Genomic DNA, 16,849 nt, shown 5'->3' on the forward strand with positions numbered 1-16,849 from the left:
TGGAGCTGGGATTTCAAATAAGGAGATCTGATTCTAGAGCCTGGGCTCATGGGTACCAAGCATTGCTACCTTGAATGAAATTCTATCTATAGAATATGAGGCAGGCCCGCAGGAGTAGGAACATATTTAGGGCCCCAGAAGCCTGCCTCGTCCATTTGCTTCTAGGCTGGTTTGGCCTCTCCTGTGAAAGCCATGGCAAATCTTTTTTGTAATGATAATCTGTGGCTCTGGGCAGCTGACCCACCTTACTTCATAGCCATGGGAACCAAGCTATTTCCACAGGCTTTGAGGGTGTCTGTTGCTGATACAGACAGCCACCTGCCAGTTATTATCACACTATAATCAAGACTGCATTACCAGAGTCCACCCTACCAGGCCCAGTATCATTCCAAACCATTCTAACACAACATCCATTATATTAGAGCCTTACTGTTTTATTAGAAAGGTTGCTAAAGAGCTTATGCATTACAAAGAAAAAGGATACTGGTGTCTCTTAAATGAAATAATGGAGGAAACAATTTACATACGTCATTCAGAAAATTGTGGTTCCCTTTCCTCCACATTCCATGCCCTTTTCAGCACTTACCATATTGTAAAATGATGTGAGTAATGTTAACAATAAGAATACATATTTGACCTTCTGGAAAGGTAAAGAAGTACCTTAACTCACCTGATATGTTTTAGTCTACTGTTGATCATTTTAATAAACACACAGACACACACTTATGCGCACATATCCCAATGCTTAAGATTGTTTCTGTTTGTGAAGATTGTCTATTTCCTGATCCAATTCAGCAATATCTTGTTTTCTTAAATGTTTTTAGGGTTATGGTCCACGTATAAACTCTTAGTTTATCTGTGCCTTGTGCTTTTGCTATGCTTTTGACCTGATATCCTTATTGGATACCATGCAGATCACTTCTAAGGAGCCAGCATCATGGGGTGGGTGGACACATGTGTGGGCCTTGATAGCAGAAAGACCCAAATGTCCATGTCTGCACCCAGGGGAGCGCTCATCCAGAAGAGTACTCCAGATTAAGCAACGTGCCCGAAAGGCATTTGATACAAATCAAACTTCAGGTGTGAGCGTTTTGTACCGCCGAAGACCAAGCCTGCTAAGTCCAAATTACTTATGTGTTTGTTTGTTTATTATTTAATCCTTGCCTATTTCTAAATTGGCTTTGAGACAACTCATAACCTGAGCCATGCATATCATGGGACCATTTAGTTGAGGCTAGACACTCAAGTGCTTTGGGATAGAGTTTTTCTACAAAATGAGGCAGCTGTTCATTGCTGTGGTTTGGCAATAAATATAGCTCTGAGCTTTCTGGCAGCCAAAGCCAAAAGGGAAACATGATGAGTTATATAGGAATAATACAGTACTATAAAAGGAAGTCACAATTATTTATAAAAATGGGCAACCTTTTTTTCTAAAACTTTAGGGGAATTTATCACACACATCTTTATGTAAGGGCCTTTGAGCATCATAACAGACAATGTATTGTTTTAGGGAAGATGGAGATCCATTCTTCATGTAATCATTTCTCATATCAACCTTCAATAAACTCTGATGGTGTGGAATTAAATTATATTCTCTGAGGATATTTCATGCAGTAAGAAAATCTTTTTATCTCTAATCCACAAATAAACTAATATAACGCAAAGCTAAAATCTAGAAAAATTTTCAGAAAGTGCTTAACGAATGAACATATGACAATGAATGTAGTGAACTAAATGAAATGAGCTATTAAATAGTTTATGAGTAACTGTAGTGGTAACCAGCCATCCTGGGGCCGTGTATGGGTTCACTGAGAACAAATCATGTAGGACCTAGAAACGGTGTTTACACACAATGGGTTCTCAGCAGAATTCCCCCAGCCCTGACATTGCTAGGTGAGGGCTCAAGGGTGCCCATCAAGGGAGCAGGCCTCTAGGCCTACCACCCCTACTTCACCCCTCTTATTGGTTCCATAGATTGGGTTTTCACCTAAGATTTCATTTAAAAAAAAGGATTTCTGTTGCTTTAAACAAAATATATCTGTTTTAAGAATATATTTTTTATTTTTTCTTACTACCAAGGTAAGGCATATACATTGTAGAAAATTTGGAAAATGTAGATTTACAGAAGGAAATAAAATTAGAGTTACCTGTATTCTCACTGCCTATTAATAACTATTGTTAGTATTTGTCTGAATTGATCTAATTATATTGCAAATACATATACGTAATTAAATATATACATGCATACATATAGGTAATTACATTTTTATTTTTAAGTAACTTGCTTTTTTTCACTTAACAATTTATAGTGAATGTTTTTCATGGCATTAAATATTCTCCTATATTATTAGTTTTAATTGCTGCCTAGTACTATATCATATTAACTTGCCATAATTTATTATACTAACCTTTTGATTGTTTATAGCTTTCAACATTGTTAATATGATTGCAGTGGTAATCCTTATAGCTTAATGTATGAACTTCTATTTATATAACTGACTAAAAATAAAATTCCTGGGTTAATAAGAATGCTAACATTTTAATGTCTTGGAAAAATTTATCCAAGTTATCCTCCAGAAAATTTGCATTCCTTTATACTTCCACCAGCGATGTAAGAGAGAGCTCATTCACTCACATCTTCATCACCCGAACTCATATTCACCCCTGCTAATTTGATAATCAAGTTCCATCTTATTCTGATTTAAATTCATTATATTTTTACTGAGGAAATCATTTTAATTATATGTCATTGGCAATTTTTATTTCTCCCTTGGTGAACTACCTGTTTATGACCTTTGTCCTTTTTTCCTATTGAAGTGCTTATTTTTGTCACGTTAAATTTTAGAAGCTCTTTATCTATTAAAAAATATTAACCTTTTGACTGTCATGTAGGCTATAAATATTTTCCAATTCATGGCTTTACCTTTTAAATGTTATGCTTTATTTGTTTATGTAAGGAAAATGTTGGTATAGACATTTTCAAGTTTCATGTGGTTAATTTTATCTCTTCCTTTGAAAGCCCAAGATTTTATTGATTTCTACTTATAAAGCCCACTGTTATTAATAATAATGTATACGTTTTTTTAATATTCGTCCGGTTTTATTTTTGCATTGGAATCCATCTGGAATTTGTCTTGCTATGAGGTGTGAGATATAGTAGGGATTTGATTTTCTTCCTAGATTGTTATTCACTCATCCTAACACCCTTCAAACTTAACCTATGAATTTACAATATAATGTCCATGTATGTAGGTACATATATGTGTATATATGTTCTGGGCTTTCTGTTGTTCCACTGAACTCTTGGTCTTTACTGTTTTCATCATTTCAACTCCATGGTTCCTTTTAATAGCAATTTCAAGAGATTCTTTGCTATACTCACATATTTATATTCCAGAATGACTTAAAATAACTTTCTTATGTTTCAAGCAGAAAATAACTTTAGGATTATGATTGGGGTTGTATTAAATTTTTAGATTAATTTGACGAGGAATGGTGTTTTCACAGTGTTGAGTCTTCCCACAGAGGAATATGTTATGTCTCTCCATTTATTCAACTCATCTTTTATGGCCCTTAGTAAATTTTTATAGGTGTCTTCACATTAGACCTACAAATTTCTTGTTAAGTACTTTTTAAGCTATTTTATATTTTGGCATACTATGATGAATGGGAACTTCTTCCATTATAGTTTCTGGAAGGCTATTGTTTGTTTATGTGCATCTAGACCTCACCATGCTATTTGATTTACTCTCTGCAGTTCTGAAATATAGAACCATAGCTGATGTGTAGAATTTGGATTGATGGGCCAAAATTATATTAGACTATCAGGTTTGTGAGGACTATATCAACACCAGCAGTGTGGCTGAAGCATGCTAGGCATTCAATATCTTTTGAGCAATGGAATGAATGATTTTAGCTTAACAAAATGAAAATTTTCTAAAATCTGAATAACAGACTGTTTTATGAGTTAGTGAGTGCCTTATGCCTGATAATATTCCTGTAGATTCTACTTTTTTTTTTTTTTTTTTTTTTTTGCGGTACGCGGACCTCTCACTGCTGTGGCCTCTCCCGTTGCGGAGCACAGGCTCCGGACGCGCAGGCTCAGCGGCCATGGCTCACGGGCCCAGCCGCTCCGCGGCATGTGGGATCTTCCCGGACCGGGGCACGAACCCGTGTTCCCTGCATCGGCAGGCGGACTCTCAACCACTGCGCCACCAGGGAAGCCCTTGTAGATTCTTTATGTCCACCGGTCAGGATATTTCAGAGCAGATTCATACATCAACTAAAGGATATATCATAAATTACGTTGATCTGCAATTTCACTTCCCTAACTCTTAGGTTAAAATGGAGACGTGGAGACCTTGGGAAACAAGAGCCTAATCTATAAGAATATGGTGGGCATATGTCGGCTTTGGCTGCCCAGCACCCGTTCTCCCTTTCACTGAGAATAGCATCCTGATGTTGTTTGGGGAACTACCCCTCCTCCATCAGATACCATCTTCTTAACCAAGGTACCCCACCCTCCCCTGCCAAAGAGAATAGGGGCATCCGAAGCTAGGTCAAACAGACACTCCTTCCCTGTGATACGAACTTTTAGGAGGGAGTTAGAAGTATATACAACTGTTGGCACCCAGACTTTCCAACAGCAAAACCCTATTGGGACCCTCTCCTTATTCCTGCCACAGATCCCTGGAGCTGCCTTTATGCCTCTTCCCTCCAATAAATTCCTTTCTGATTACAGTTGCCAGAATCAGTGTTTATTGCTTGCAAACAAAGAAATCTAAATAGTACCAGGGAAGGAATAATCTATGAGGTATTTCAACAAAAGAAGCTGCATAACTTGGTGACAATTCAGAAGGGAAGAGAGGCTCACAGACAGCACAGCCTCTAGGCTAGGAAGCTTGGGACAATCTCATGCCAGGTGCATACTGATAGACAAACAAAAAGAACCAAGCTTACAGAGACCGTTTGCACAGTCTTCATTATTCTTTTTCGATTCGCCTCCTTATAAGATTCATCATGAACACTTCAGTGTGGTGGGCGGGGCTTGCTCATGACCACATTTGCTGCTTTCACTTTTAGTTGTTACTAATTTGATGATGATCATTTGATTTATTTTGATCATCTTTTACTTCAAGGGCCACATTTGCAGCCGCCTCATCTCAGTCTCTTAGAAATTGCACCTGCAAATGTTCAATAGTCACACAGAAGCACTTAGTTTTATGGAAACAAGTGGCTTTTAGACATGCAAATGAAGGTTGGCATTTCTATTACCCAAAGGTCTGATGCTCTGCTACTGGAAATGTACAAGTGCTGTCTGAGAAAACTTTTATTTACGAAGACTGGGCAGAATATCAAATGCAAGTGAGAAGTCTTTCTAGAAGATAAGGGTGTGTAGACAGAAATGGACTTTAGGGAGTCCTCACAAGCTGGGAGAGCATAGAAGGAAGAGAATGTATATGGAAGTTTCTGCCCTAATTACAAAATCAGCCACTAAGGGGTATGTCTCGGATTTCTAGTTCTTCTGCTAACTTGCAGAGGGATAGGAATGTCACCCTGTTAATTGGTATCTCAGTTTTCTTTACTGCTGAGGTAAAAAGATTTTATTATTTTGTAGTGGAAGGACATGGCACACATACAAAATGTGGCTTTTGAATAAATACATGACCTGAGGTATTCTCTCTGTCAGGTACCTGGTACACATGCATACCTGATTTCTGATCACGTAGAATTTTTCTTGGCCTGTTTTCTAAAAGTCATTAGGTTACTGAGCCATTATTTTAAATTGAATATTGAAAATAATTCAGCAGTATTATTTATAGCATAATCTCTGGTGGCATTGAATCCTGTCATAGAAGCTGCTTTTCAGTTTATAAAGATAACCAAAAAGCACAGCTGGACAGGTGGTTTGAAAATTCATTTTTATAATTTGTTTCCTAGCTGAGACTTTGGGGGTCAGGTTTTTGTTTTTGTTTTTGCGGTACGCGGGCCTCTCACTGTTGTGGCCTCTCCCGTTGCGGAGCACAGGTTCTGGGCGCGCAAGCTCAGCGGCCATGGCTCAAGGGCCCAGCCGCTCCGCGGCATGTGGGATCTTCCCGGACCGGGGCACGAACCCGTGTCCCCTGCCTCGACAGGCGGACTGTCAACCACTGCGCCACCAGGGAAGCCCTGGACGTCAGGTTTTTGCCAGAAGCAAACTTTCAGGGACTGTCATTAAACACCCAAAGAGTAAGATTTCTAATGGCAACATTGACACTGCATCTAATGAATTCTCTGCTTCCAGGCACTGTTGTAACAAAGGCAGCTTCCATTTTTAGGTTCCTGGGGCATATTTTATGTCAGCTGGAAGTGAAGGAGGAGGAGGGAGGCCGTTGGCATCCCTCACTTTCTCATACAAAAAGTTAAACTGTATAGCCCACTATTTACTCAGCTTAGAATAGTTTCCATCTAAGAAAACAAACATGTAAAAATCTGAAAGAAAAAAGTCCTGATTACTGTACTAAGCAATGCTATTGGGCTTTGTAGTCCGACTCTAGAGAGTAAGAGACTCTGAAAAAAATTTTGAATGTAGAAGGGTAAAAACAAATGCCGCTCTGGCTCATTCACTAAGGAATTGACCAACATGTCTGAACGAGAGAAGAACTCAGCACACACAAACATGAAGCACAACATAAACAGTCAATTCACCTCAATGACGTCACCCAGCCTTATTCCCCCATTGGTCTCAAATGACAAGGGCCTAATTACATTGTCATGATAAGGAAAAGCTGACACCTGAAAGCTCAGGTCCTGCTTATCTGTCCGGTCAGCTCTTGAAAGGCTTTTGTAGAATAAGTAGTTGGGAAAAGGGGAAACTGGGAATGTCTTTCTTTTTGGCAACAGACGAGGAAAGATTTCCAAATGAAATGACTATTACTGGACACGTTGAGACTTTACTTGATCTGAGTAAGTAAGCTGGCTCATTACTTCTCATCTCCATCATCTCTCGACTTGGCGAATACTTGTCTGAAACTCTTAAGAAGGCTTCTAGTTCAGAGATAAATATGTTCCATTTGGCTTACCACTGATGCATTGCATGACTGGATGGGAAATATATTTCTCGATCTCAGTAAATAAAACAAATCACCAGGAGGGACTTAGTTTAAATTGTTTCTCAAATCAAATCTGGCCAGTTTTAGCTTCTAAATACATGTCATTAGCTGACATCTCAGCTTCAAACTGTTCTTGCTTTCATATTGACAGGACCATATGAATCCAACTTAATTAGCCAACAATTCACCAACAAATGAGGTGCACTGAGTGTTTTCCAAGCCAAAAATAGAGCCAGAGGCTCAAAATATTAGACATTCAAGCTGTAGCAATAGACACCCAAAATTCTCAAGGGGATTTATTAACTAGCTTGCTGAACCAAGGGCAAACACGCAAAGATGCCATCTCAATAAACACAGGTGTAAAATACATCTCCTAGCATGATAACTCATTAACTCACACCTGCACTTTCTTGAACCAAGTAGCTCATCATTTCAATATTCAAACAATCTTGCACATGTAACTTGAGTAGTGGACAAATTTACCTCTGCTTTCTTCACTGTAAATGTTTTCTCCTTTACTTAACATCTCCTCACGGTGCCAGCAGCCATAGGGAAAAGAGAAAGTTGCTCATGTCCTGCACAGGCGTGTAGGAAACAGTGAGAGGCCCGCGTACCGAGAAAAAAAAAAAAAAAAAAATTAGTCCATTTGAAAGTCTTCTGGATTCTATACACGTGTGGAACTTCTACATGGAAAGGTACAGTGGTCAGTTGGACATGGATATCTGGGATGAGGCTGCTGACTAGCGATGTAGGTGACATTGGTGTACATGTATTAAGCGACTCCAAGGAAATGAAAACTGAAAAGGAGTAAACCTGACAGTACCAACATTTGAGGTGGAAAGCCAGGGATCTAAACAAAAGGATATTTTTCTTCTCCTCCAGACCTCAAGTTAATTTGCATAAGTACTCACTACTACATTATTTAAGGAATTTTTTGTTTTAAATGGAAATTTATAAACCTTGCAACACAGACAGGAAGTAATCTTAAATGCATGCCTACCCTCTGCACTGGAGGATCTAGAAAGAAGAACATAGATTTGTGCTGTTTTCTATATTGATATTCTTGTATCCCACAGACTCATCATTCATCTGCCAACCGTAGCATTGCCAAATATAGTAAACTAGACAGTAATTGTATTCTTTGCAAACTTGGAATCCTTCATATTCCCTGAAGGAGTTTTCCATTTTGTTAAATCTTTGACTTCTCAGTTCCAGGTTCACGTTCAGCAGTGGTGGTAGGAAACCTGTCAGAAATGTCTCGTTTTACTAGATCAAAAATAAATAAAAGTGTGGCATGGAAAAATAACCCATCAACCTTAAAACCCCTCAGAGTGCCGCCTGAGAGCAAGACACATTTTTTTCTTTCTCACTCGCTCTTTTTCTGTGTTCCGATGATATAATCAATATTTCCTGTCCCAAAACGCAATATTCTCCAGTCTTAGAAACCCCTCAAGTCTGCATTTAATGTCAAAGAAAATCATCCTCCATGTGACAGATGTTTATTTTTCAGCTTCTGTATCTGAAGTCTTCATCAACTTTTAATGAGAAAAGAACCACTGAATAATGTTATCAGTAGCAGAGACCGTACGTGACAATAGTCTTGAATAAGAAAATTTAAATGTTAGAAGAAAATAGACTCTGCCACTAATAAATCCAGATAAACATCTATTTGTATGTGAGGATCAAAAATAATTTCTCCTTCGTTCTCTTTTTAGAGCAGCTAAATATTTCTTGAAATAGAGATTCATTACTTTGACAAACCTGCATTTGAGTGTCTGATGTCTACTGGGCACTGTTATGGGATTGGGAGCAATACAAAGAAGGAGGTCATAGACCCAGCCTTTGAGGAAATCTAGGTCGAGAAGGTAATCTAGTTGCCAGGAAGTCCACATGAGGCCGTGGGGGTACCATGTAATTCTTCAATTCCATATATGCAGTCCTTGAAGCAAATGTAAAAACAGCAGTTCAGATCACAGACACTTAAGATGGGAAGGTGCTTAGAGATCATCTAGAGCAGTATTTACCACAGTTTCTTAACCCTTATCATAAAAAAATAAAATAAGAGTTTTATCATGCACTTATATGCACATGAGCATATTTTTTTGCCCACAATGGTACTTACTTACCTTAAAATACACAAAAGTTCTAATTAAAAGTTATGAACCTGAAACTATCACATTATTAATCAACTCTACTCCAATATAAAATAAAAAGTTTAAAAAAATTTATGAAGTTCTTATATTTTCTTCTACGCTTCAGTGGGTTTCTTGCATACCCCAATCTAAAGAACACTAATGCAGACCATCTTCTTTAATTCTTTGAGAAGAAAACAATGGACCAGGCAATGAATTTGAATTGCATTAGTCATTCAACTAGTTAAGTGTCTGAACTATGCCAGATAGAACCCAGGTCTCCTGACACCCATTGTAGTACATTTTTTCTTACATAATTTACAACCACACAATGAACCTTGATGTCATGTAAGCATAGGTTTGTGTGTGATGTGTGTAAGCATAGGTTAATGTTACTAAATATTGTATATACACAAGCATTAGTAACACTAATGCTTTCTGAGAAGGTCCAGAAGTGGGAATCATGGAGAACAGTGTAAATGGTGTTCTGTTAACCAAAAGGAGCTAATTGTCCTCTCAAAATTGATCTCTCTGGGGCTTCCCTGGTGGCGCAGTTGTTGGGAGTCCGCCTGCCAATGCAGGGGACACGGGTTCGAGCCCTGGCCCGGGCAGATCCCACATGCCGCGGAGTAACTAAGCCCGTGTGCCACAACTACTGAAGCCCGCGTGCCGTGCTCCACAATAAGAGAAGCCACTGCAATGAGAAGCCTGCGCACCGCAACGAAGACCCAATGCAGCCAAAAATAAAAATAAATAAAATTATTAAAAAAAAAATTGATCTCTCTGGAAAGAATTTACTTGCCAGCAGAATCATTATTCTTCCCAAAGAATTAAGACATCCTCATGCTGTTTCCTAAACTTCTTTGCCTGCCAATAATTTGAATTTAACTGTATACCTCTTTGTGGTTTCTCATACAGCTCTTTTAGTTAGTGTCATGAAGTATCGGTTCTAGTTCTTATTCAAAATTGCACAAATGAGTCCTTGCAGACAGCTCTTCAGCGATCTTGCCCACCACTGAAAGCTCACTGTGCAAACTGATAGGCAATTTTGAGCACACACGTGAGTCAGAAACTCTTATTATTATTTTCTCTAAGCCACTTCTTAATTTCTTTCAGAGCTCCTTATCTATTTTAGTTCTCAGATATTTTTGAGCATGCTCCCTCCCTGTGGATCTGGATGTATGTACTTGGTTCCACTTGTCATTGCTACAGGGCCCCATAAATACAACTTGAAACCCAAACCTTAGACATGCAACCCTTGTAGTTGCATTTAATGACCGCTTGTGTTTTTCAGAAGAGGTGGAAGCAGAATGATCAGATTTTACCTCAGTTAGGAAAGAAAATGCAGTAATGTTTGCCAGCAGAAGATCAACATATTAGATGTTTCATAGTTCTATTTTATGGATACTAGGACTAATCCAGCATGTAAGAGAAATACTTTCATACTTATAATAATTAGTTTGATCATTTTAAACATAGAGCATATTAGATGTTTCTTCTAAGTTTTGAAATATTTGGAAAAATGTAATTAATTAATTCAACGTGTATTTATTCCCTAACCTATAACAGATTCAAACCCAAAGTGTGCAGGTAAACTGCATGTTCCTGGGACATGCCACATAGTTTCCTAGCTTTCACCCTTCACTCACATTGAATTCCCTACCCCCGACCCTGCACCTCCAAATTCTTCTTGTCTTCCAAGACCTAAATGCCTCTGTGTCCTTTAGGAAAACTTTCCCCATCTCTCTCCCACTTTCCCCAGCCCAAAAGAAATCACTCCCTCAGAATTCCCATTTTCTTATCCCCTACTTCATTCTACCTGCTTTTAGATATCTCTGTGTATGTGTTGTCTCTGGTAGGAGACATAAAGCTACTTGAGGTCTAGGACTGGGTTTATTCATCCTTGCATTCCCCATATGCATAACCCATGCTTTCCTCATTGAATATCTCAGTAGATAGATAGAACTTGCAAAAATCGGATACCTTAACTGTAGGATTACTGAGAATTGTCTAAGTTTGGATTTCTAGGAGTGAGGCACACATTTTCACCTGCTTTTCCTTGTTGCAGGAGTTGATGTGGAAGAGAAGGCAACAAATAATGATTAAGGACATAAAAGGTGTGAGATGTGCTAGATGTTTTGTATTTCTTCCCCCAGCAACTTGTTGAATAGGAAATGTTGTTGTGTTTAGACCTGTAATGAGCTTCTCTGAGTCATTCCTTCTCTTCATGCCTTCCTCCTTTCACCTATATCTAGTAATTATAGCAAAACCTTATATTTACTTCTTAGTGTTTAGTTTACAAATCATGTTAAAATCCATTGTATTGCTTTATACTTAGAACAGACCTGTGAGACAGGTGGGCCCTATCCAAATGAGAAAACTGAGTCTTAGGTGGGTGAAGCCCTTGGCCAACATCACCCATTACATACCTGCAGCCACGACCAAAGAACGGCAGCCTGGGGAGGATGGACACCTGAGGGACCCCAAGGCCTGAGAGGCATGAACCATATGCTTATTAGGAATGTTCTCTTTGGCTGTATTTTTTCATTTTTATTTATTACGTTTTTAATTCTACTGTCTTTGGTTCCATTTTTATGTCTTTTGTCTAGATTCTTTAGGTAAATAGTCCATTTATTTCCCTTTTTCTTTCTAATAGAATGCATGTAAGACTATAACCTTTCCTCTGAATAATCCTTTGGTTTTATCCCATTGGTTTTGATAAGAAATGTACTGTACACTTACTGTCATTTATCTCTACATAAGCTAAAATTTCAAATTTGATTTCATCTTCAACTCCAATTTTATTGAAAAGAATACAGTTAAAAATCTCTAATGGATACATTTATGTAGCTGTGCTTTTTGTTAATTTCCAGTTTTATAACATTTTGATCAAAGGATGCAATTTGTTTGTTTTGTTTTGTTTTGATTTTTAGAGGAGGAAAGAATTTTTGAACTATTTGATAGTAAAATATATCATCAATTTATTCCATGTTAACTAATTTCTTTTATATTCTAGTGTTGCTCAGATTAAAAACATAAGTTTAAAATAAAGAAAAAAAATGGTAACTCCTCAAACACTCTTAATAGATAATTGTTCCATGACCCTAAAATTATTTCATGGAATCATGTCAATTCTAGAATGTCACAGAAAGAAGAAATGGAGAATAAGACACGAAAATATAATTAAAAACATTTTTATACTTAGCAAGAGCTGCGAAAGTAAAAAAGGGGCACTGAGGCAACACAGAGGTAGTCACTGCAAGAAGCAAGTGTGACCCCTTGGACTAGAGGAGCAAAGGGAAGAGAATCTAGAAGCTCCTAAGAAGGAACCACGGAGCTGGGACTCAGACCTCTGAGGACACTGCCTGACTGCTGCTGCTTTCTCTGAGGGGGTCCCAGGAGGCTGGTCTGCAAGTGAAGGAAAACAACAAAAAACAAAAAGAGAACACAAAGCTGGGACCAACTGCCAAAGCTGTGGTGAAGAACCATTGCTGAGATGCAGCTGACAGGACCAGCAGGCAAACAGGAGGGAGCAAGGCCTTCTCTCCCCTCCTACGTCCTACTCTCCTCCTGGGGCTCTATACTGACAGAGCCCATCAGGCAAAGGAAGGTGTATTCTGGAGAACCCCAGCCTCAGGATCACAGACCAGCACAGGAGGGTGGGCTTGGGGCTGAGACACTAGCTCACAGCCTGGCACAAGGAACACTTAGTGCCCCTCCCCGTCCTTTTTACAACTGAGAGTCTGAGATCCAGAGCATGCAAGAGAGTGGTCTAGGGCCTCACATAACAGTGGTACAACTAGGGCTAGCAGGCACAGGTATGTAAAAATATAGTGGCAATTAAAATATACTTTTGTAAGGTAGAAAACTGGCAACTGTTAATTTGTGTGAGTGAATTAATTACCAAACTATAGAATTATGATTATGTATGCTAATACTAAGGGTCAGATCAGCTTTGTTGTTTTATTTTAATTACAACACCAACACTCTGGTCATGTAGGCAGACTCTCCATTGTTTGCTGCTTGTGTGACATATCTGTAGACAAAACTCAAAAAGTATTAGCAGAAACTTTGCCTATTAGTGTTCTAATGGGAAAACCAATGGAGCTACTGGAGAAAATATCCTCAAAGGAGATGTCCAGCCAACTCAGGTATATAATCTTCATCATCAAATCTCTGACTCTTTCCCTGAGACATCAGAAATGATATTTTTTAGATGGCTTAAGATTACCTTAAAACATTCCTGGAGGGTCTAATACAGGCAGAAAAGTACAGGGAGTCTGTGGAATTTTGAATCTTAGCTCTGCCACTTTCAAGGTGACCTTGAGTAAATTACTTTGGTTTCTTGTTACCTGGTGATAGGAATGTTCATTTATTTATTCAGCAAATATGTGGAGTGCCTACCATGTGCCTGACATTGCTCTAATGGCTGGGGACCAGTGAATCACTCTGCACTCCCTGAGCTTTCCACTGCAGTGCAGAAAGGCAGAAAATAAACCTATAAATATATAAAATGTTAGGTGGCAGTAAATAATATTACAAAAATAGGTCAAGGTAGGCAAGTAGAGAACGACGAGAGGGATTAGTTTTATAGAGTGCATAGCAGAGGCCAGTCTGATAATGTAACATCTTAAGGAAAGGAGGGAGCCATGTGGGTGTCTGGAGAAGACTTTTCCAAACAGTGGGAACCAGACATGCAAGGGCCCTGCAGTGGAACCTGCTTAGCGAAGACGAAGAGGGTGTGTGACGAGGTGAGGGGCGGGGGGGCATGGGAAAAGCGGAGGTCAGGGAGCCGCGGGGAGGGGAGGAGGAGGCAGGACTAGATCCTACAGGGTCTGTTTGTTATGTGTTTCCATTACAGAGCTGGGAGCAGAGGACTGACATGATCTGACCTGTCTTAAAAGATTCACTAGCGCTGCTGGGTGGAAGGTAGACTGTGGAGAGTCAACAAGGGAGACAGGGTCGGAGGTGCAATTAGGAAGCTCTTGCTGTAATCCAGGCAGAAAATGATGGTGACTTAGAAAAGGGTGTCAGTGTGGAGGTGTTGAGAGGTGATGGCGTGCCGGGTAGGTTTTGAAGGACCAGTCAACAACATTGCTGATGTACAGAGAGGGGAGAAGTAAAGAGTGTTGCCAGAGTGTTTTGTTTTGTTTTGTTTTTTGGTACACGGGCCTCTCACTGTCGTGGACTCTCCTGTTGCAGAGCACAGGCTCCGGACGTGCAGGCTCAGCGGCCATGGCTCACGGGCCCAGCCGCTCCGCGGCATGTGGGATCTTCCCGGACCGGGGCACGATCCCGTGTCCCCTGCATCGGCAGGCGGACTCCCAACCACTGCGCCACCAGGGAAGCCCTTCCCAGAGTTTTTTGCCTGGATGGCAGGAAGAATGGAGATGCTATTACTGAGAAGCGGAAGAGAGCGGGAAGGGCTGGTGAATCGTGTGAAGCCTGTCGTGAGATAATAAATCAATGAAATAAATGAGATGATGTGAATAAAACTAGTGTGTTCCTTGCCCACAATAAGCATTAAGCCAATCTTACGGCCCTTACCTATCCTTTATTCTTTGTTACTTCTTTTTGTTCTCAGAATGCATTTGTGCACTACCCACATGCCCCTCCCTTTTTATTCACTACTTCTCTGCAGATCAATATATAGTCAAAACATTTCCACAACAGTGGGAGGTCGGCTAAACCTCACCCAGAAAAACTTCCAACAGACTGCTGAATCAGCAGAGGTACATAAATTGCATTTTTAAAGAAAGAAAGAAAACTACTTGATGACAAAACAACATGCATGGCAATCCTTCTAGTTCCTCGAAGTCCTTGAAGTACTTCAGTACCCCCAAAGTTTCCCTGGTACTGGTTGTTTTTTAATAGAAATTCTGTGAAGAGAGAAATATAGTATTTCATAAGCAGTTTTTTCTTTGAATTTCTGAAGAGAGGCTAGAAAACTGAAAAGTTACCCAAAGCAACTATATAAATGCTTACTGCATATATTATTTCTTGGCACAATTTCCTAGTTGTTTGTATTATTTTGCCTAAAAGTTTGAAGCATAATATTAAAAGGAAATAAGTGATGTAAATGTATTAGACAAATATATCTTAGCAATATTTTATCCAAAGCCAATGCCCAAAATAACCAACATATAAATAGAAGCATACAGTGTACATATAAAAAATATGCTTGTTTCTTTAAAATTCTTTACTGCAGAATTTTTATTTCATTTGAAATGTCAGTATTCAGTTCACATATCTCTATGCTCTTAAGAATCATCAGCATTTAATTTATGAGTGTTTTTAGTTGGAAAGAGTCTGCTGTTTAAAATTCAATTCAATCCCCTCGGTTTGGGTTGAAGACTACTTACATCGTGTGTTTTTCCCAAAGCCCTCCTCTATGCCCAATTTCCCATAGCTAATCAAATCTTTAATCCAAGGTAGAATGCAGCCCCTACCACTTCCCCACCCCAGCTCAGGGGCAATAACACAGAGAATAACAGAGCGCAGGGACAAATAACACATTTGTCCCATGGTTGTTCCTCCTCTGTCCCCAGGCAGCATCTAGTGTATGTGTGGCTTCATGTAGCATTTGAAACTGGGTATAATGATGCCTTAAGAAATAAATCCTGCAACCAGCCGAGAGGCAGCTGGGGGCCCACTGTGGATAAGAAGCACACAGGAACAGACCAGCTTACCTTCGAGGAGTGTGTGCCTTGGATATGTTCACGAGATTATCCAGCATTAGAAAGACAAAGCCCCCAGCTTTGCCAAGGAGGTGTAGAGGCAAACAAGGATCTGTTTCTGGGCTTGGCAAGTAGGAGTATTGGCAGAGGCAACTGAACCCTTGTAGATGTCTTAGGTTTATGACTCGTGGTTTTTAATACTAAGTTATGGAATGATAGGCTCCTGAAGGTACACAGTGGAAAGCAAATGTCTAAGCAAATATGCCAGCATTTAGTATAAAATGCAGCAGAGTATTTGGCACTAGCTGTGAGAGGCCTGGAATTGACTATACAGTCTTTTGTTCATGGGTTTCCAAGTATAACTTTCCTAACACATGACCAGAGAATCATTTATTCCCCAGGAAGAATCTACTTCTTAACGCTTTTCTTTAACTTTAATCCTGTTAAGTTCCATGTTTAAAGTAAGCAGCCAGGTTTACCAAAGGTTTCATCACCATAATTATTAGCAATTTTAACTCTACTGATGCCAAGTCTGTTTTCCAGCTGGGATAGCCCTACCCCTTTGACTTAGATGGGAAAGAAAATTGATTTTGACTGGTATGTTTTTAAATTTCAGGGATAGTTGCTGTTCTCTTCTGTGGAGTCACACAGGCACATTACACCTACAACAATCTGTCGTTGGATTCCAAAATGAGGACTAAACAGGTAAAAGAAAAAACTCACTACAGGCTTTGTCTCTTTTCTCAGTGTAATGGTTATGTGGCAATTCTGGCCGGGCACTTGGAAAGAATTTCATTAGTAAAGGAAGGCAGTAAGCTGAAGGCTTCGTTATAGGTTGGATATTTATAGATTTTTTTTTTTTCTTCAGGATAACTATTAACAGTTCTCTTGGTAAGCAAAAATATAGTTATAATAGTCTCTTCCTCCTGAGAAATGTGGAACGTAGCCT

The 16,849-nt window shown here is 39.3% G+C and overlaps 1 protein-coding gene across 10 annotated transcripts in view; it reads left to right on the forward strand.

Annotated features, from left to right (window-relative positions):
• Positions 1-16,849, forward strand: part of SLC9A9 (solute carrier family 9 member A9) — a 656,685-nt gene that overhangs the window by 377,926 nt on the left and 261,910 nt on the right. For all 10 annotated transcript variants that reach the window (XR_007477387.1, XR_007477389.1, XR_007477388.1 and 7 more), the window contains one exon: positions 16,517-16,605. Coding sequence is in view for 7 of the 10 variants with exons in the window: in XM_049709812.1 (XP_049565769.1) it covers positions 16,517-16,605 (89 nt within the window). In the remaining 3 variants the exon portion in view is untranslated. The remainder of the gene's footprint in view (positions 1-16,516; positions 16,606-16,849) is intronic.

The sequence above is a fragment of the Orcinus orca genome, chromosome 5 (genome assembly GCF_937001465.1).
Source record: "Orcinus orca chromosome 5, mOrcOrc1.1, whole genome shotgun sequence".
In the NCBI taxonomy this organism is placed as follows: Eukaryota; Metazoa; Chordata; class Mammalia; order Artiodactyla; family Delphinidae; genus Orcinus; species Orcinus orca.